The sequence below is a fragment of the Hyperolius riggenbachi genome, chromosome 3 (assembly GCF_040937935.1).
Source record: "Hyperolius riggenbachi isolate aHypRig1 chromosome 3, aHypRig1.pri, whole genome shotgun sequence".
NCBI classification, from domain to species: Eukaryota; Metazoa; Chordata; class Amphibia; order Anura; family Hyperoliidae; genus Hyperolius; species Hyperolius riggenbachi.
In genome coordinates, this window is record NC_090648.1 from 189,974,743 (window position 1) to 189,996,529 (window position 21,787).

The window sequence follows — 21,787 nt, forward strand, 5'->3', positions numbered from 1 at the left end:
CTGCCCCAACCAGGAAGCTGCACCGAGGGGATTTGGGGGTGAAGGGACCCCCGTTTAGCGGCGCGATAGCGGCGGTTTAGCAGGGGCACACATGCCCCTGCTATCTATGCGGTCTGAAGCGAGATTTATTCTCGCTTCAGACTCTCTTTAAGGACTAAAGTGATAAGACCACACTTTCACTATGAAAACGTATCCCTACACCTTACTAAGGCAAGCTTCTTGATTGAATTAACATTTAAAATGCCAATCGATGTGTAGTGATACGTTTTCACTTGCCTTACTATCACCAGCGTGATTTCAGTCAATTGAGACCAATATTATGATTCTCAGCTTTAGACTCTATACCTACTGTAACCTTTTATACCATTTTTATATTAATTTACTTGCTTGCTAGTATATCCTAATGCAGTAGAACACCAAGACCTGAACTGCACATATAAAAGTTTGATATTTGCCTATGAAGAAGTAAGCCTCTGGATCCTCCATAGGCTTCCCAGCCCTCCTTAAGATCCTCTGCAAGTTCATGGCCAAGCTTCTCTTCATGAACAAGCATTGATGTACTGCACTGGCACCAGTATGGCTACATCAGTACTGCACTGGAGCTGCTCGTGGACAACAACTTGTTCTTGCTGCACAGACATGGCCATACTTTCACAGGCACAGCACAGCCTTGCTCATACACTGCGGGGAGCACACCATGAGAACATATCCGACAAGCTTAGTGATCTGCAAACTTGGCTCTCCAGCTGTTATGGACCTACAAGTCTCACAATGAATTTGCCTTTATGAATGATGACTGTGGCTGTCAGACTCCTGCAATGCATTGTGGGACTTGTAGTTCCTTAACAGCTGGAGAGCAAAGTTTGCAGATCACCGGGCAAGCTCTTGTTGGATATGTTCAGAGGTTTCATGCGCAGCAATGGTGAGGTCGAGAAGGACACGGGAAGCCGCTAAACTATCCAGAGACTTTCCTCTACCTACGTATCTTAACTTTTTTTTTTTTAATTGCCCTGGGTTCACTGTAAGTCTACTCACATAGACAGAGCAACCACAACAATTGAAGCGTGCATCTACACATTTTGAAAGGATAGTTGTCTCATATGATATATTCAAACATCATAGCTTCCTCTTCCTACCTGTTGAAACCTTTTCCTGGCCGCATAACCCCGAAGTCTTGTCTGAAGAGCCAGAGTAATCGACTGCATGTGACGATACCTCTGCCTGACCACAAACATCCTCTGGTACTTCTGGATAATGATTGCTGCTCTGGTCCGACGCAGGAACTTGGCAAGGCTATGTAAAGATCATAAATGATGACTAGATATGGGGGCACAGAAATGTATCTCATATGGATGGAATTAAATACAATAGCTGTAATGGCTGTAATGACTTGTAATGACTTTTCTGTCCACTCACCATCTTGCCTGGTAACCTCTGACATGTCTCTGGATGTTTATAGCTGCCTTTCTCATTCTTAAGTACTTCTTCCTCATTAACCAGCCACGAATGGTCTTTTGGATTCGAATGCAGGCCATCCTCAGCTTGTCTGCTCTTATTTTCTCCAGATAGGCCACTTGCCCAGCCCGGAAGAAAATTTTTGTCTTACCAAATTGGTATTTGTCTTTGTCCTGTTTTTTTAAAGATATAAGATAACACAATACTGGCATTATAAACCTGTAAACATAATGACTGAAAAGATCAACAGAAACATGATAAAACATGACCTAGGCCCAAATGTATTCTAAAGTAAACTTTAATCACATGCAGATAAAGAAACCCTTACTCAAGCACACAAAAACTTGTGCACAGACAAACTCAGGTACACACGCGCGCACCCCCCCCCCCCCCCACACACACACACACGCAGGCACACACACACTTGGGAGAATGTAAAGATTTGAGACCGAGAGCCCAATATAGTGTAGTACGTCCAGAAAATGGATTAATGACAAAACCACAACAAGTAATATACTCACAAGTCTGGGTTACCACTAAGGCAACCACTGGAAGTGCAGGTGGGGAGAATTATAACCTGACCCCACTCAGGTGTTAAGAAGTCGCTCTCTGTAGACAGGAAAAATGGGGATACACCCCTCCACCAAGGGTGGACTAGATCAATCGAAGACAAGTATTTAACAGAGGCGCCAAATTAGAGTAAAATGTTTAAAAACAGTTTAAAAGGAGGGGGGGGGGGGGGGGGGTTGGTGGTTACCACCCTCAAGTATAAAGTGACCAGCCAATGAGTCATTTATATATATAAATAATATAATTTATTTTAAAATCTCCAGGCAAACAAAGCGTTTCATGGGTCTAGAGCCCGCTTCATCAGGCAATCAATTTTGGAGATACACAAGACTGGGTCGATTAATAGGTCCAGCGCCAACTGTGAGTCACACAGTAACAGTTGGCGCTGGACCTATTAATCGACCCAGTCTTGTGTATCTCCAAAATTGATTGCCTGATGAAGCGGGCTCTAGACCCGTGAAACGCGTTGTTTGCCTGGAGATTTTAAAATAATTATATTATTTATATATATAAATGACTCATTGGCTGGTCACTTTATACTTGAGGGTGGTAACCACCAACCCTCCTTCATTTAAACTGTTTTAAAACATTTTACTCTAATTTGGCTCCTCTGTTAAATACTTGTCTTCGACACACACACGCGCGCGCGCACGCACGCACGCACGCACGCACGCACACACACACACACACGAAAAAACTAAGAAAACCAGGCACACATACATATGATGTGAAAAACATTAGTTGACACATACACATGATAAAGATTTAACATGCAACTTTCAGACAATGATTGGTATGCATAATGCACTAATTACCTAGTTTTGGACTTACACTGCACTCCAAACTTTAGTACCCGTACCCCAGCTAGTGGAAAGGGTCACGGTTCATTCACATAACTAATACTACCTTCTTCCAAGCCATAAGGAGGATACATAGGAGTCTTGTGAAGCATGGCGTGAACCTCAAGTGATTGACCTCTCTAGGACTCTTTCCACTAGCTAGGGTTCTAAAGTGTGCGCGGCATAATCCAGGTTTACCAGTTTGAACACTTAGGGCTAGTCCACACTAGGTCCGGAAACGTATCTGTGGCTGCGTTTTTCAGCCCTGATGAAAAACGGAGTCCCGGATACTAATGTTAAAAATAGCAGCCGTCCTTACCCAAGAAAAAAACTTATCAGTCTGCGTTTACAGGGACCAGTCTTCAAAACCTGAACGGAAGGTCCGGAATTGCTGTATTTTTACGGACCACGGATACACGGATGGGTAGTGTAAAGCAATGGGAAACCGCAACTCCATCTCCACAGGCAAAATAGCACCAAAAACGGATGAAAAAACAGATAGCCTGAACTTTATTATTGGCCCAAAAAATCCTCCCACTACCTTCCTAATGATAGAGACGTTTTCTGTCCGTTTTTTGGGGTAAAAAAACTGAACGGAAACTGATGCAAAACTGATGCACTTTTTATGAAAACGGATCAGTTTGCGGTCTGGTGGTACTTCTCCTGATCCCGGACTGCAGCGTCCGTCCTGCAACCGTGCCTAGTGTTGACCTAGCCTAATGCTATTAATAAGTTTGGCCCATGTATAACATGGCTCTGTAACGTATACATTTTTTTCATTTCATTAGCTCTTCAAAAAACAAACACTAGCCTATTATGTAGTGGTTCAGCTAAAATAATAATAAAAAAAAATACTTCACAGCTGCTATAAAAACTCATGAAGGGGTAATAAGTCTGATGAGCAGCATCACAATTAATAATTAGGAGGAGTTTTGTGTACAGAGGGTTAGCTTCTTTTTGAGGGGAGAGGAATAATAGTTTAAAAAAAAATCCTGGAGATTTGCTTCAAATTATAATCTTAACTAGGAGTAACATGGATGTGACAATTACGGACTCCCTTTTGAAAATGCTACTTGCCTGGTTTCAGTGCTGATTTGTACATCTCTAAAGGTAGCAATTGCATTCACCAATTTTCACTGTGATAGAGTCGGAGATAAACCCAACATTTAAAATCATTCACAATTTCAGTAGATTTTTGGAGAAAAGCTATCTAAATTTTTGATGTGAGTGAACCCCATTACAAGTGCCCATAGCATGGACAGCAGAAGAGCCCTACATTATTGATGTCGCCTAACCTACAGCCCCAGAGCGCTGCAAATGTAACACACACACTGCTCAAACAAAGAGCCAAACACTGTTTCTGGAGTGCGCTACCCCCTCCCACTGTCCACAAATACAAACAGTTCTGTTTAGTGCGTCCTTTACTGTCCACCGTCCTCTTTCTGGTGCTCCAGGGGATTCTCCCGTTGTTGGCGCAATTCATATACAGAAAAAAAGGAACAAAAAACGAGACATCATAGTGCGATCCGTTTGAATTAGAAACGTATGGGGACCTTCACCCTATGGGGTCCGACTGTGTATCCTCTATATTAGGGGTCACCTCTATATGTGTGACTAACGGCCAACAGGTGGCACGCTCACCTTGCTGCAAGGCTGCCCAGCCCTACAGACAGCAACTGCGCTTAAGGGGTCAAACCAACTTCTTTTTCCACCGATCAATGGTAAGTCCAATCTCAAACAAAGCAGTGAGACAATATCATAGTGCAATCAAGCTTCCACAAAATCTCCATACATCAGATCAAAAGCACCTATAAATCTCCTGCTCACCCTTTCCTGCTGCTGTCCACACTCACAGACAGCTGTCCACGCTTTGGGTGTGCAGTGTTAGCCTCAATGCTCTGAATTACAATCCACTTCCACAGTGTGATAGCAGGATACCAGGCCTGACAGGCATATATCTATAAACTAAAAAGACTCCCAATAGTGTAAAATCCACGGTTTATTCCATAAAACTGAAGAGTAATACTCACAAACATCAATGTAAAAAGCGCTTTGTATGATTAAAACACCCAGAGGACGTCTCCTCCTGCTGCTGGTCACTTCCCTTCCAGGCTCCGCCCTACGCGTTACGTCATACGACTCATCAGGGGCTATTGGTTGGGAAGCGACCCAGCAGTCTCTTATATTCCCATATCTCATTTGCATACACATGTCATAAAACCTCATAACCCACCTGTCCTTGCTCAATTCTTACTTGTATGGGATCCGCTCTCCATACCTTCCATTAAGCGTAATTCTTGTGTTCATATATACCTAGTTCTGCCCTGTTAGAAGTCTCTCCCTTGGACTACCATCCTCCGCACCAACCCAAAACTACATTACCCACAATACCCAAATCTCGCTGTCTCGCGAGACCTTGGCCCCAATGTGCTCTGCGGAGGGACTGCACTTACCACAATCTCTGCGTCCCGCACTCCCGCGAGACCTCGGCCGCCATATTACACATCCATAAGACCTGTTTATCCAAACTACATTACCCACACTCCCCCATCCTCGCGAGATTCTGACACTACTATCGGCCGGATTGCGATTATCCCAATGCGCACAATACGGCTATACCCAGTCTAAATCACGATCTCTCCGTTGGACCACCCCTCATATTCAAATCCTCACCACCCATTACACATACTTCCACCCACCCTCATGTACTCTATACATGCCCATATCCCACTCTATTATTATCCCCCAAATTGTTACAGTGATCACATATCCATAAGTAATCACCATCCCCAAGTGTAAATACTATTTTAAACCTCTCTAGAGCAAACCATATAGCTCAAAACACCAATACCAGTGTGCATATATGCATATTCCAGTAAAATGTCCCACCATTATATAAACTAACTGTTAAACTTCCTCTATACGGTCTATACTAACTGACCTTAAAGTGAACCTCAATCAACCATTGTAAACGTGTTCTGTTTTTATTAATCACTCCCAACTACAACCAGTGCACCCATTTACCCATACTCTGGAATATGCCACATATTATGCATATTCTATCTATCAATGTGAATAATTCCGTGTATATATTCTTAATGCCTATAAATCTATACTTTTGGTGTGTACTCATATTGTAAACCAGGCCCCAAAGTCATGAACCAACCCATCTGTTCTAATCATCAGAGATGAAACAATTTAGGTCCATCTCCACGTTTAGACCGTTCGGTGTCATTGTCTTCATCTCGAATATCCACTTTGTCTCCAATTTAGAGATTTCCCTTGTCTTGTGACACCCTCTCCAGTTACCTGACAGTTTTTCAATTGCGCAGAACTTCATATGACTCGGATCTTTCTGGTGACACAGCTTAAAATGTTTTGAAACGCTGTGCCCTTCAAATCCACGTTCAATGTTGTATACATGTTCAGATATCCGTTTCCTCAAAAGTCTAGTTGTCCTCCCAATATATTGGTATCCACATGCGCACCATAGTAGGTACACCACATGTGTGGAGTTACATGTGATACAATCCCTCATTTTATATGATCGGCCCGTCACTTCTGACATGTACTCATATTTTCTTTCTGAGCGGGTTATTTCGCATGGTCCACACTTCCTACACGGGAAGAACCCTTTCCTGCCCAACATGTCCCCTTTTCTCCGCTGGGGACCATCCACAAAAGAGGGTACCAGAATACTTTGTAAATTCCGGGCCTTTCTGTATATAAACTTAGGTTGGGGTGGTAAGTGCTGTCCTAATATATGATCGCTTTTAAGTATATTCCAGTGTCTTCGGATGATACTCTCAATCTCCCTATACTGGCTATTATAATCCAGGAGTATGGCAAATTCCTGGTTATGTTCCACCCCATCTTCCTTATCCCTCAACAACAACTCCCTATCCATTTTTTCCACCTTACTGAATTCTTCCCACAACATGCTCCTATCATATCCCTTTTCCTCAAACCTTTGGATCAGGATTCCACTCTGCTCCCTGAAGTCCTCCTCATTAGTACAGTTCCTCTTTATCCGGCAGAACTGTCCTTTCGGAATGTTTAACCATTTTTCATGATGGCAGCTATTCCTCGGAATGTATCCATTCCTGTCTGTTTTCTTGAAGAATGTTTTGGTCATAATTCTCTTCCCTACTTTTTTCAATTCCAGATCCAGAAAATGTATCCCAGTATCACTGCTTGTTGCTGAAAGTACAATCCCCAAATTGTTCTGATTGAGCCAATCGATATATTCATCTATGCTCATCTCTCCATTCTTCCACACTATTAATAGGTCGTCAATATAACGCCACCATTGTTGTACCTGTGTACTTTTTCCATCTCCGATGACCTGTCTTTCCCATTTATCCATGAAAATATTGGCAAGACTGGGGGCATACTTCGCCCCCATTGCACATCCCACCTTTTGTCTATAATACTCCCCTGCATACCAAAAATAGTTGTGCTTTAATGTATACACCAATAGTTGTATAAGGAAATCGATTTGTTGGAAGTTCAATTTCCCCTCCTGCACCAAACTCTCCCTCACTGCCTCCACTCCTTCTTCATGTGGGATTATGGTGTACAGGGAAGATACATCTGCTGTAACCAACAGGCACTTTTCATCCACTTCACTTTCCCTTAATATTTGTAGCATTTGTTTCGTATCTCTAATTAGATGTGGTAGTTTTACAACTATTGGCTGCAGGTATGTATCTATATACTCTCCTATGCGTTGATTCAGGCCGCCTATTCCGCTCACGATCGGCCTACCAGGTGGGCATTGTGCATCCTTGTGGATCTTCGGATTTTGATATAGGACAGGGATCCTGGGAGCATCCGGTAGTAAATATTTAAATTCCCTATCAAGTAGAATCCCATCCTCTAATCCTTGTCTCAAAATGTGGCATAATTCCTTCCTGTATTGCTGGGTGGGGTTTCCTCTTAATTTCTCATATGTATTTTCATCCCCTACTATGCGATCCATTTCTTGCCTATATTGTGCCCTACTCAGCACCACCACCCCTCCCCCCTTATCTGCCGGTCGAATTTCAATATCTTCCCTCTTTCTCAGGCCCTCAATGATCTTGTTATCCCGATCTTTTCTTGAATTCTCACATTTCTCAAGATCCCTAATGACCTGATTTTTGAACGCGTCCACCGTATTGCCTTTACCTTGATCCACTGGATTGAATCTAGACTTATTTTTGAGTCCAGTATGAACAAAGTGATCATTTTTAGTATCATTCCCCACCTTGGGACCCGGTTTACTCAAAAAGTACTTCTTAATATTTAGTGTCCTCGCATACTTATTCACATTAATATATGTGTCAAATTTGTTAAGCCCTTTTTTAGGGGCATACTTCAACCCTTTGTCCAATACCCTCACTTCATCTGATGTCAAATTAGTGCCACTAATGTTAAAGATCCCCTGCCCAATCACTCCTTTCTTCTTATTTTTCCCATCCCCTCCCCTGCATCCCCGTCTATTCCTCTCTTTCTTCTTGTTCCAGGGTCTTCTCCTATATTCCACCGCCAATCCGGTGGAATATAGGAGGACAACTAGACTTTTGAGGAAACGGATATCTGAACATGTATACAACATTGAACGTGGATTTGAAGGGCACAGCGTTTCAAAACATTTTAAGCTGTGTCACCAGAAAGATCCGAGTCATATGAAGTTCTGCGCAATTGAAAAACTGTCAGGTAACTGGAGAGGGTGTCACAAGACAAGGGAAATCTCTAAATTGGAGACAAAGTGGATATTCGAGATGAAGACAATGACACCGAACGGTCTAAACGTGGAGATGGACCTAAATTGTTTCATCTCTGATGATTAGAACAGATGGGTTGGTTCATGACTTTGGGGCCTGGTTTACAATATGAGTACACACCAAAAGTATAGATTTATAGGCATTAAGAATATATACACGGAATTATTCACATTGATAGATAGAATATGCATAATATGTGGCATATTCCAGAGTATGGGTAAATGGGTGCACTGGTTGTAGTTGGGAGTGATTAATAAAAACAGAACACGTTTACAATGGTTGATTGAGGTTCACTTTAAGGTCAGTTAGTATAGACCGTATAGAGGAAGTTTAACAGTTAGTTTATATAATGGTGGGACATTTTACTGGAATATGCATATATGCACACTGGTATTGGTGTTTTGAGCTATATGGTTTGCTCTAGAGAGGTTTAAAATAGTATTTACACTTGGGGATGGTGATTACTTATGGATATGTGATCACTGTAACAATTTGGGGGATAATAATAGAGTGGGATATGGGCATGTATAGAGTACATGAGGGTGGGTGGAAGTATGTGTAATGGGCGGTGAGGATTTGAATATGAGGGGTGGTCCAACGGAGAGATCGTGATTTAGACTGGGTATAGCCGTATTGTGCGCATTGGGATAATCGCAATCCGGCCGATAGTAGTGTCAGAATCTCGCGAGGATGGGGGAGTGTGGGTAATGTAGTTTGGATAAACAGGTCTTATGGATGTGTAATATGGCGGCCGAGGTCTCGCGGGAGTGCGGGACGCAGAGATTGTGGTAAGTGCAGTCCCTCCGCAGAGCACATTGGGGCCAAGGTCTCGCGAGACAGCGAGATTTGGGTATTGTGGGTAATGTAGTTTTGGGTTGGTGCGGAGGATGGTAGTCCAAGGGAGAGACTTCTAACAGGGCAGAACTAGGTATATATGAACACAAGAATTACGCTTAATGGAAGGTATGGAGAGCGGATCCCATACAAGTAAGAATTGAGCAAGGACAGGTGGGTTATGAGGTTTTATGACATGTGTATGCAAATGAGATATGGGAATATAAGAGACTGCTGGGTCGCTTCCCAACCAATAGCCCCTGATGAGTCGTATGACGTAACGCGTAGGGCGGAGCCTGGAAGGGAAGTGACCAGCAGCAGGAGGAGACGTCCTCTGGGTGTTTTAATCATACAAAGCGCTTTTTACATTGATGTTTGTGAGTATTACTCTTCAGTTTTATGGAATAAACCGTGGATTTTACACTATTGGGAGTCTTTTTAGTTTATAGATATATGCCTGTCAGGCCTGGTATCCTGCTATCACACTGTGGAAGTGGATTGTAATTCAGAGCATTGAGGATAACACTGCACACCCAAAGCGTGGACAGCTGTCTGTGAGTGTGGACAGCAGCAGGAAAGGGTGAGCAGGAGATTTATAGGTGCTTTTGATCTGATGTATGGAGATTTTGTGGAAGCTTGATTGCACTATGATATTGTCTCACTGCTTTGTTTGAGATTGGACTTACCATTGATCGGTGGAAAAAGAAGTTGGTTTGACCCCTTAAGCGCAGTTGCTGTCTGTAGGGCTGGGCAGCCTTGCAGCAAGGTGAGCGTGCCACCTGTTGGCCGTTAGTCACACATATAGAGGTGACCCCTAATATAGAGGATACACAGTCGGACCCCATAGGGTGAAGGTCCCCATACGTTTCTAATTCAAACGGATCGCACTATGATGTCTCGTTTTTTGTTCCTTTTTTTCTGTATATGAATTGCGCCAACAACGGGAGAATCCCCTGGAGCACCAGAAAGAGGACGGTGGACAGTAAAGGACGCACTAAACAGAACTGTTTGTATTTGTGGACAGTGGGAGGGGGTAGCGCACTCCAGAAACATTGTTTTAACTATCAAGGTGTACATGTGGCATCAATTTTGAGTTGCAGCAAGCCCGTTTATATAGAGAGGGGGGTGGTGAGAGAGGAGCGCAATTGATATAACCACATATTAAAGAGCCAAACACGTTGTTTTCTTTGAAGTGATAAAAACCCATACATACTTCGGTATCCAGATTAACAAAATGAAAATAAACACACCAGAATGAGCTTCTCCAGAACATTCTTGCAGGTTTGACGTCGGTCACTAAGAACGTCTTTCTGTTTCATCAGAACCCGGTATCGGCTGAAAAACTCTTGATATGTCCACCTATGATGGGAGAGGAGATATTATGGTTTTGTCCACAAGCTTCTCTGTAGAACTGAGATTTCCACACAAATCAGACGTCTTACCTAGATGGAAATCCAGCAGCACTAATCCGTATGGTTTCTAAAACGCCACAAGCCCGAAGTTGTTGCACAGCCCTCTTAGAGTCAAACCTAAAAAATTAACCAGAACAGTCACAGCTTGAGGTAAAAGTATATGGGCAGAGCAATGCCTAGAACGGACATGAGCTGACTAATCCACAAGAGACTAAGCTTTGAATCCTGGCCTGAATCAGTATCTGACATCTAATGAGTCCTTGGGCAAGTCTCCCTTAATGCACCAGGGTGGCCTACTAAGATTGTCTTTGGCAGTGCTTGGAGTCTGACAGGAGAAACGTGCTATACAAAAAAACTTTTCATTTTATAACATGCTTTTCCAAGCACTGTGAACACAGGTCTGTATTCGGTTTCTTCTGTTTTCTAAATACAGGTGGAAAACCACAATCAAGAGCTATTAATTAGCCTTTTCAAAAAGACAAATAATCATAAACTATATTTATAAGTTACAGGCAACCATCACTCACGCATCTCATATGTTACAAGTGGATCAATAATGGATGCTGACTGCCGATACTTTCTACACAGAAGTAATACTGATTTTCTGAGCGCAAAGGAAGATTACTTATGTCCATAAAGAATTCAGAGAAAGTACACTGCCTTTTACCACAGGGGCATTTTTAGACATTCTGCTGAGTGCTTTACAATCTGTGTGCAAAGAATACAATAATATTTGTAAAGCGCTTTTCTCCCATAGGAATCAAAGCGCTATAGACTGCATAGATTCCATAAAAAGTACAGATTTCATGAAAATAGCAAAACAAACTATTGGGGTAATGTGGATCTTTATTAAAAAATTCTGACTATGTTTATGACCAAAAATTCTATAAATGTGCACATTTTTAAACTAAGCTAAAACCTGTGCAGAGTTGAAAATGCAAAATGTGACAAGAAAACAGCACAAAAAAATGATGCATGGCCGGGGGCATAACAATGACCCCCCCCCCCCCCAAGCAAAATTATCATGGGGATCCCTGCAGCCCCCTGACTGTAGTGGCCAGTAATTCCACCCCTCTTCCCTTAGCAAAGTAGTACAGGGAGCGCTGTAATGTTTACCTGGTCCACGCTGCATCAGGTCTCTTCTTTTTGGCAACCACTCGCTCTATCTATGCTGCCATCCTCCAGCTCCCAATCACATTACATGTACCTGGAGACAGAGGTAGCATAGAGCATGCAGCTGCCAGGGGGTGGAGACCTGAGGCAGCATAAACTAGGTAAACATTACAGTGCTCCCTGCACTTCTCTGCCAGGTGGGAGGAGCAGCAAGTCTGTAGTTCACACCCCCTTTCCCTGTGAGGGGCTTGCAGGGACTACTGTTGCATCAATAACCATTATGACTTTACTGCTATATCCTATTACATATTAGAGTCATCCCTTTCCCAGATAACAGATAACTCAAGGGAGTAAAATAATAGGGTAATAAATAGGCAGTGGCGACCTCCCAGACCAAGCAACTTTTGGCCTGTTTCATACAATACTATGATACAATGCTATGAGTTACATACGTGAACGGGTACTTGAAGTCATTAGGCTTGATGCAGCGCACGTAGTGTGGAGTTGTAGCATTCAGGGTCTCCATCAGGAGGTGCAGAGAGTTCCTAAACTGGAATACAACAATAACATCACAGAAGGGAAAGAGTCAAAACACATCTTACAACATTACTAGTGCAAGCAAGCAGAACTACGGTAATTAATACAAAAAAAATAATCAAGCTAGGAGATATCAAGAGCAATAGACTGCCAAGTTTTTCTTCAATATCCAGAAGTAATTAGGTCATCCATGTCTTTAAGTCCCTGCTTTTATACACAGGTAGTTAGCTAAAACATGATAGAGATAGAAGGTTAATTTAATCTGATATGTTGCACTACATAATTACAGTCCCTTCTATTACTTGGTCAGGTATACTATTGCTGAATGGGGTAGTCATAGGTGTTTTGGCCACCCCCAAGCTGCAAACAATACTTTATTTAAAGCGGACCCAAACCAAACATTTTTTTTTAATTCAAAATATTTAGTTGAACCACTGACAAATACAAAGATACATAAACACTCCTTCAAGCCTATGAGCATTTCAGTGACTGCTTTTCACCCTTCTCTTTTCACAACTAGTGTTATACAGGTGGCAGCCATTAGCAATTCCTCCTTTGCTGGACACCATCTACTCCACCAGTTTGCAGGATCCTGTCCCGGCAATTTGAAAGGAAGGGAGGTGTTTCTCCAATAAATGTAAAATATTTTATATTTGTCATCATGCAGCTGAAAAAAGGCTGCTATTAATTATTATAATTTAGAAAATAGATTTTATTTCTGAAATCTTGTATTTTTAATTTGGGTCCACTTTAATTTGCATGCAAGTTGAAAATCTCATTGACCATCCACCGTGAATAAAGCCAGCTACTATAGAGACACTGTTTGTTCATAATGATCTTTCCATTATACCTGAGTTCCAACTGTCTTCTTGTGCTCCTTGCTGGCTTGGTCAGGCTTTGGCTTGCGCAGGCCGGTGCGAGATAACAGGGTGCGTCCGCTGGACGTGGTGGAGGTGGGGCTTGTGGTCTGCTCATCATCTTGGAACAGTTCAGTCAGCAACTTAAACTAGAAATTGCAAAACTAAAAATGAGTATCCCAAAATAAAAGCAAGGAATTCAATACGGTTTATCATGCCATCGGATTCATTAGTTGTTATTTGTTTACCTCAGCCTCTAACAGTTTAGTCAACCTTTGAAATGTTAGTTTACTTCAATCACGTGTGCTTAAAAGAACTTAAATGAGGCTCTGAACAATACAAGGCACTTTATTACTGATTTTGTTTTTGCTCTAAAATAAAAACCCATTGCTGACATCTTTACAATAACAGGGCAGTAGCAGGAATACACTCCCAACCAGTGTTCTCAGGTTTTAACAGCACTTGGACAGACATGTTAATAAGTTCACAGACCAATTTACCCCTGCAGAAGCAGTAGGGATAGCGGAGGTCAGAACAGAACTTTGCTACTGTAAGTACATCTTTTACTACACATCCCTGGACTGACAAGACTATATGCTAAATGTGGAGGAAAATATACAATGCAAGTACATTGCATTATTGATCAGAGCTCTGTTTTAAGTGATTTTAAAAGCACACTGTTGTACACCAAAACTAAAATAAACAGACTAGCATTTTTGCTGTTAAGGTTTGAAAGACAACTATAGCAAAAGGATTAGATTTTGTAACTCCACATACTGAGTTCATGAAACGGCGACGGTGAAATCCTAAATATAATCCATAAAGAAAAGTTGCTCAGAAATGAAAGTTTTCAATTCCTGACTGCAGAGTGGTAACATTGGGCTCTATTCATAAAAGGTTACCGCAAGTTTTCCGCTCAAAACAGCTGATTTTCCCGTCCATTTAGCAAAGTGGGCATTCATAAAAGCTGTTCCCGCATGAAAATCTACAATCCCCCAGCAGAGTGAAAAAATTCCGCCTTCTTCAGTGTTTTTCTAGATTTATCTAGAAAAAAGTAACAAAATGGCCATTCATAAAGTTTAGAGGAAGCGGTATGTGGACGGGAAATACCGCTTCCTCTGATTTTGCGGATTACATACAAGGCCAGGTATAATTTCTTCTCTTCCTTGTTACGATCACTATGTTCCCTATATGCACCGTGGGGTTGTCATGAAAAGTAATTTCGTTGTGTTACACAATGACAATAAAGTGAATTGAATTGAAGTGAATGGGATAGACCTCCCAGAGAGAGCAGTGCACGGAGGGACTCTGCCGGCTGAAGTGTTTCCGCATGCCTTCCGACAGCTTACCGCCAGCCTTCAGCGGGAGATCTCCGCACTTGCATCGCAGCTGGCAAAATTTTTTGGAATGACCACCCAGAAGTCTAAAATACAGCGGCGGTATTGTCCCTGCAGGAGTTTTTTCGCCACAAATTTTTTTATGAATAGAGCCAATTGTGACAGGTTTTGCTGTTACTATCAATGATTTATATGCCCTTCAGTTATACTCTGACTCTTGCACCTGTTAGGCTGGAAGGTTATTCTCCACTGACATCAAAAGGGTATTTACTTAATACTTTGGGATGCTGGCATACTAGATAGCAATTAGGTATTACAAGTATTATTTCCAAGCAATTTTTCTACACAGATTAGGAGTATACTTTGTTGTTCTTAGATGACTCACTACTACTGAGTTTACAAGATTTGACCATTTTGAGATAGTTGTCTTCAGATAAACCCTATAAGAACATAAAATAAAAAAGTATATAAGAAGCATAACCGCATGCAGTTATAAAAGCAAAGCCCCCCAAAAAATCACTTTGAATCAGACACCTTGAGGGTTAATAAATTTTACATATTTGAACAGTGTAATGTTCTACTACATTTATTTATGTACAGTAACGATAGTCCGTCTGATATCTCTATCACAATCGAAGGATATCCAAGTATCCAAGGATATCCATATCCAAGAACTGCGCAAGTGCAGAATGCTCCCTCCCATAGGAGTGCGATCATGAGAGGGTCACGGCAAGCTCGCGCATGTGCAAAAGCCCGCAACCTGGCTTGGGCTCAGTGTTTGTTACGGAGGTGACAGCGGCCCCCTGGAGGACAACAGAGCTGCACTGCTGGACTTGATTGACTTCTAGGGGCTGGAAGAAGCCCCAGGTAAGTAAAGCTTAAAATGTATTTTTCCCCTCGGATATCCTTTAAGCTAGCCATACAGTTACAGATGGCCACTCAATGTGGCCAGATAATAGATCCCTCCCAGATCAGAATGTGATCAGAGAGGGATCAATCTGATCGAATCCTCCCACACACAGCACAAAGATTTTTAATAGGTTTTAGCATGAAAGGGTCAATCAAGTGATAAAATCTGCTGGAAATCAATAGGAAAACTGAGCACCTTATGAGGTACGTAAAGGTAAAGATACTCGCATGAATGTTGCCAGCAGGGATTAGGACATGATCCCTTAAGCCACAGTATGGGGCAGAGTGCTGTACAGAAGCTTTGCAAGGCTATAGCCTCATGACATGTTCTACTGCTATTGAGGTAGGTGGTGAAAGGAACAACAGCACAGTGCATGATGGAGCAGGAGGGGTATGAAGGAGAACAATGGGCTCGGCCTACCCCTGGGAGAGATGGCCTGGCACTCTGGATCTTTAGATGATGCATCAGGGAGGGTAGGAGCTGCTGTCAGCAGAGATGGCCCAGACTGGGAACCATCTAGTGTGTGCAAGAAGAGGACAATTTTTGTGGGGGAGAACCAAATACTGATAGGTTACTGGTACGTCAAAATAATTTGTCTTCGACTATAGCAGGGACATTGCACAATGGCTATGGTATGGATATGAACGTGAGCTACTCTGAGGGACAGTCAGTGACATGACTATGGACTCAGTGTGGTGTGGAAGATAACAGTACTATACAAATACAAAATCATAATAACGGCTGGCCCACAAGTTGAAGGTAACCTGAAGTGAGAGCTGTATATGGAGGCTGCCATATTTGGTTGCTTTTCAACAATACCAGTTGCCTGGCAGCCCAGCTGATCTATTTGACGGCACCTGAAACAAGCATGTAGCAAATCTGGTCAGACGTCAGTCAAACCTGTGATCTGCATGCTTGTTCAGTGGCTATGGCCAAAAGTTTTAGGCTAGGAACACACTAAGCAGAATTGCCCGCTTTGCAGAAAATGTTTTTGGATATAATGAAAGTCTATGGCCCACATAAAAAAAAAAAAAAAATCTCTCAGCATTTTCCAATGTGTGTTTTTCAAATCGCACAACTTGCTGCATATTTCTGTGAACCTCTTCTGTAATGCACATAATGTGTTTCAATAGAGACGCAGAAGATGTGCATTTTACTGCGCTTTTAAATGAGTTTTGGATATAATATTGAAAAAATTCAAACGTAACCAAAAACGCAATTGCAAACGCACAGAAAAACGCAAAAATGCACAATTCAGAAAACTTGTGGTTTTCTGCACAGCCAAGTGTGCTCCCAGCTTTAGAGACAGAAGATCAGAAGGACTGCCAGGCAATTTGTATTGTTTAAAAGGAAATAAATATGTCAGCCTCCATATCCCTCTCACTTCAAGTGTTCTTTACGTGCTTCTGAAGCATTCAACAGAGAAAAGAGTAGGTTGGCAACATAAAGTGGAAATAACCTCCATCTTTGAAGCATCTAAAGAAACAGGGACGCAGACTGGAACGAAGGTGGCGCAAACATCAGTCTCCTGATGACAAACTTTCCCTAATTGCTCACCTGAAAAAATATCAAACGATGATTAACAAAAAGAAGTCCTTATTCCTGTCTCACGAAATTGCAAATGCAGCCAACAGACCTGCCCAACTCTTCCGCACGGTTGACAGTCTCTGCAATCCATCTTGCAGGAAATCCAGCATCAGACCTTCACAGGAACTGTGCGAGAAATTTGCCCACTTCTTCTCAGACAAAGTCTCCTCCATACGATCTGCCATTCAATTCACAGCCCCAGAAACCCATGCAGAGCCATATAACAGGTGCAAAAATAGCCTACCACCATGGTCTGATTTTAAGGTAATCACTGAAAAAGACATCTTGGATATCCTCTCAAACCTTCGTCAGACTACCTGCGATCTGGACCCTGGCCCCACTAAGTTCATGTTGAAATGCCCTGAACTATTTACATCGGCATTCCACAAAATAGTCAACGGCTCCTTACAAGAAGGGTGGTTTCCCTCTACTCTGAAAGAAGCAATCGTCAGGCCTCTACTCAAGAAACCATCCTTAGACCGAGATGCTCTAAACAGCTACAGACCTGTCTCAAACCTCCCCTTTCTGGGAAAAGTTATTGAAAAGGCTGTCTACCTCCAACTTATAGCCAGGCTCTCCAGAAACAACATCCTTGACCCTCTTCAATCTGGTTTCAGGAAATATCACAGCTGTGAAACAGCCCTCACCCAGATTTGCAATGATCTGCTCATTGCAAGAGACAAGGGTCAATGTTCCATCCTGATTTTGCTCGACCTCTCAGCGGCTTTTGACACAGTCGATCATGAAATCTTACTCAACAGGCTACAAGAGTACTGTGGCATAGATGGCATTGTTCTCCGGTGGTTCATCTCCTTCCTGGCTGGCAGAACACAAAGGGTAGCCTTAGGGCCCTTCCTCTCCAACCCTGTACCACTAAAATACGGTGTACCTCAGGGCGCAATATTATCCCCTTTACTGTTCACCATATACATGCTGCCACTTGGAGAAATCATACAAAAACATGGCCTGACATATCATTGCTCTGCTGATGACACCCAGCTATATTTGTCATTCAAACCTGACGTCACAGACCCTACTCCACAAATAAACGCATGCTTAGCTGAGCTTCAGGAGTGGATGAATAATAATTGGCTAAAACTTAATGCTGACAAAACTGAGGTTCTTGTTATCGAGGGCCAGGGCTCAACAGCAAAGCAGCTCCAGTCTCAACCAACACCGCTAAGGATAGGGAGCTCAGACCTGAACAACTCAGACTGTGTGCGCAGCCTGGGAGTACTGATTGATGGGAAATTAAGCTTCAGGAATCAAATCTCAGCTGTTGTGAAACATTCCTTCTTTCACCTAAGGAATATTGCAAGGATTAAACACCTAATTCCTTCAGAGGATCTTCCAACCCTAGTTCATGCCTTCGTCACATCAAGGTTAGACTACTGCAACGTCCTCTACACAGGCCTGCATAAGAAAGACTTACGCCGCCTGCAATTAGTACAGAATGCCGCCGCAAGGCTGTTAACGAGCCAACCCCGCCATTGCCACATAACACCAACCCTGAGCTCACTCCACTGGCTACCGATAAAATGGAGAATTCTGTTTAAGATTGGCTTACTGACATTCAAATCCTTGCACAATCTGGGCCCTGGATACCTGAAGGACTTGTTGCAACTACATCACACCCCCCACAACCTTAGATCAAAAGGACGTAACACCTTGGTCACCCCCAGAGTCCACCTCAAAACCTTTGGAGACAGAGCCTTTTGTCATGCTGCCCCTACACTTTGGAACTCCCTGCCACACCCAATCAGGACAGCCCCATCCCTGGAAACATTTAAGTCTAAACTGAAAACCTACCTCTTCAGTCTGGCATTCATGAACATCTGACTATCTCCTCTGTAACACAACCCAGCCTGAAACCCTGTATTAATCTGAGACACAGCTATGCGCTTTGAGTCCTATGGGAGAAAAGCGCTTTACAAATGTTATTGTATTGTATTATATTGTATCTCACTATTGGAGTTATTTTACTACATTTACTAATCAAATCAGTTCTCAGTGCTTAGTTAGTCTTAAGAGGGGTGGGCCCCGCACAGCTGTACTCAGCCACACTCCCATTTAGACATACCGCTACAAAAAGCCTGTCTTCAAGTTCACATTATCACCGCACTGCACAGTTACTATTATTACAAATGGTAGAAATAATATGCAGTCATAGGATCTTCTAGGAATCAGCAGACTACAGTCTCCCCTGGCAGCCTTGACAGCAAAGAAAGCCAATAAATCCCACACAGGCTTATGCTGATTCAGGGCAGAGACACACTGCAGAGCGCTTTTTGATTTCATTTTTGTTTCACACTCCCATTGACTTGCCTTAAAATTGTGGTAAAGTAGCCACGATCAAGATTTTTCAAAATAAATAAATAAAATCTAAATTACTGCAATTTTGCTACAATTTTAATGCAAGTCAATGGGAGCACCGGATCAAAAGGCACTCTGCAGTGAGTCTACCCCCAGGCTTGGTTCCCATCTGCCGTCGGACCACATGTGGCCAGCAGGAGCAGACAGTGTAGTATCCTCTCCGATGGTCCACTGTGGTCTGGTTGTAGCCTGGGGCAAATGCATTACCTCCATAGGTTATATGGGGAATAAATCTGCCTGCCCTGAACAAACGCAGACTACACAGAAGTGCGGCACACTTACCACAATGGTTCCAATAAATTCATTGCAGACTTACAAATGTGAACGTCTCCTAGATGTAAAATAGGAGCCGTTCACCGTCAGTTTTGCGATGAATGGAGCAAACAGTCAAATGTCTGTTTTCAGCTCAAGTGGGAACAAAGCTTTAAAGTACCCCTGACCTGGTGTAACTAGCACACAGCACCATCCTCCCCCCTCCTGTGCCCCCATGTAGATCCCGTTCTGCTCAGTCGTAATCTTCAACTGAGGGAAAACTTCGCATATGGGCGGGGAGGAAGTAGCAGTTTTTCCTCCCCTCTGCCTGTCCACAATTCATCCCCCTCCACTTGCCGCTATAGTTCCCCTTATTATTCTCTGCACACAGCGTGCAGGGGAGCTGCGCTGTGTGAGATCTTGTGGTATTTGAGGTCGTATATCCTTCTGACCTCAATTAACACAAGACCGAACATAGCGCAGCTCCCCTGCTTGCTGTGTGCAGTGTATTATAAGGAGAACTATAGCGGCGAGTGGAGAGAGCGGCGTTGAGGATGGGCAGAGTGGAGGAAGAGCTACTATGTCCTTCCCGCACAAATTTGTGGTCAGAACGGGGCCACAGGTGGCGCTGGAGGTGGTAGGATGGTGCTGTGTGCTAGTCACACAGCACCAGGAAAAAAATATATTAAAAGCATCAGGGACCAGGTCAGGGGTATTTTAAAAAGCTTGTATAGATCTGACTGCAAGGGGGGGTCACATTAAGTTCAACAAATGACGTGTGCTTTGAAGGCATTTCCTGGTCAGAAAGCATTTTGTTGTAGGCACTCTAATTCCAAAACCATGTCCATGCCTTTGTTGGCCTTTTTCTTAAAAGGAACAGCTCTACCCAAAATTTGGCTTATTTTTGGATACAGTAAAAAAGGGGTTACAACACTTCAGGTTTTCCTTGCTGTCGGTGTGTCCACTATGGAGTACTGTACTGTCTTTACTTTCTATCCATTCATGAAGTTAAACAAAACAGATAGGAAAAACCGTGTAAAGCAGGCAAGTGGTAGAACTTTCTTTTCCAGGTTTTTTATGAGTCTCTTACTTTGTTTCCTGGTAACACCATGAGCTCAAATAAGAACCTTTGGTATTACAGGGACAAGAAATGAGGAATTCTTTCTAAACAAGGGACAGACAGAAGTACCAAACGGTCTGGGTTCTGGCCTTTCCCAATTCTAACCATAACTTGGACGCTAAGATGGAAAAGCTCCTTTAGCTAGCATTTTGGCCCTGAAAAACAGCTACAGTTATTTTAAAATACACCAGTCAATAAATAGATCAATTAAAGTAGGAGCCAAGGTTTTTATTAGAAGAGCTGAACCTACAGTTAACCTGACAAGGCCATGGTGACATTACTAAGATAGAACATTGATTTTAACCATAATAATGTCCAGGAATACCAGGAATGAAAGCACAGATTTTCAAGAAACTAAGATCACTGGTCGGCTTATCTCTACTATCAAATTACCCTACTTTTACTTTAATTGCATTAGAATAGTGATAGTTGTGCTTTAAAGATAAAGTCCAGGGTCTCAAAATTAAAAATCCTAGCTTACATCAGCCTCTATTTATACAACCTTATAAGTTAATATGTAGGTGGAGAAAGAGGCACCAATGAGATAAATAAAACTGGGTTAAGGCCAATAAAAAGAAAAAAGGAGAAGGTGGCTTACCTCACAGACGACAAAATGTGATAGAATAATAGATTACACACGGTTTAACAAAAAAATATCTGCAATGGTTTCCTGAGCCTTTAAATTACCTCTGTCCGGGTCAGTAGGCCACACAATCATGTGGAAGACTACTAACTTGACAGAAGTCCAGAAGACAGTCATTGACACCCTCCATTAGGAAATGTAATTGATAAAGAAGATGAGTTCACAGAGTGCTGTACCAAA

General features: G+C 42.5%; 1 protein-coding gene across 6 annotated transcripts in view; it reads right to left on the bottom strand.

The window, feature by feature from the left end:
* Window positions 1-21,787, bottom strand: part of MYO5A (myosin VA) — a 251,677-nt gene that overhangs the window by 67,212 nt on the left and 162,678 nt on the right. For all 6 annotated transcript variants that reach the window (XR_011030300.1, XM_068275461.1, XM_068275462.1 and 3 more), the window contains exons 15-20: window positions 13,379-13,534; window positions 12,444-12,541; window positions 10,909-10,995; window positions 10,717-10,825; window positions 1,417-1,628; window positions 1,137-1,293 (exon numbers count right to left, since the gene is read on the bottom strand). Coding sequence is in view for 5 of the 6 variants with exons in the window: in XM_068275461.1 (XP_068131562.1) it covers window positions 1,137-1,293; window positions 1,417-1,628; window positions 10,717-10,825; window positions 10,909-10,995; window positions 12,444-12,541; window positions 13,379-13,534 (819 nt within the window). In the remaining variant the exon portion in view is untranslated. The remainder of the gene's footprint in view (window positions 1-1,136; window positions 1,294-1,416; window positions 1,629-10,716; window positions 10,826-10,908; window positions 10,996-12,443; window positions 12,542-13,378; window positions 13,535-21,787) is intronic.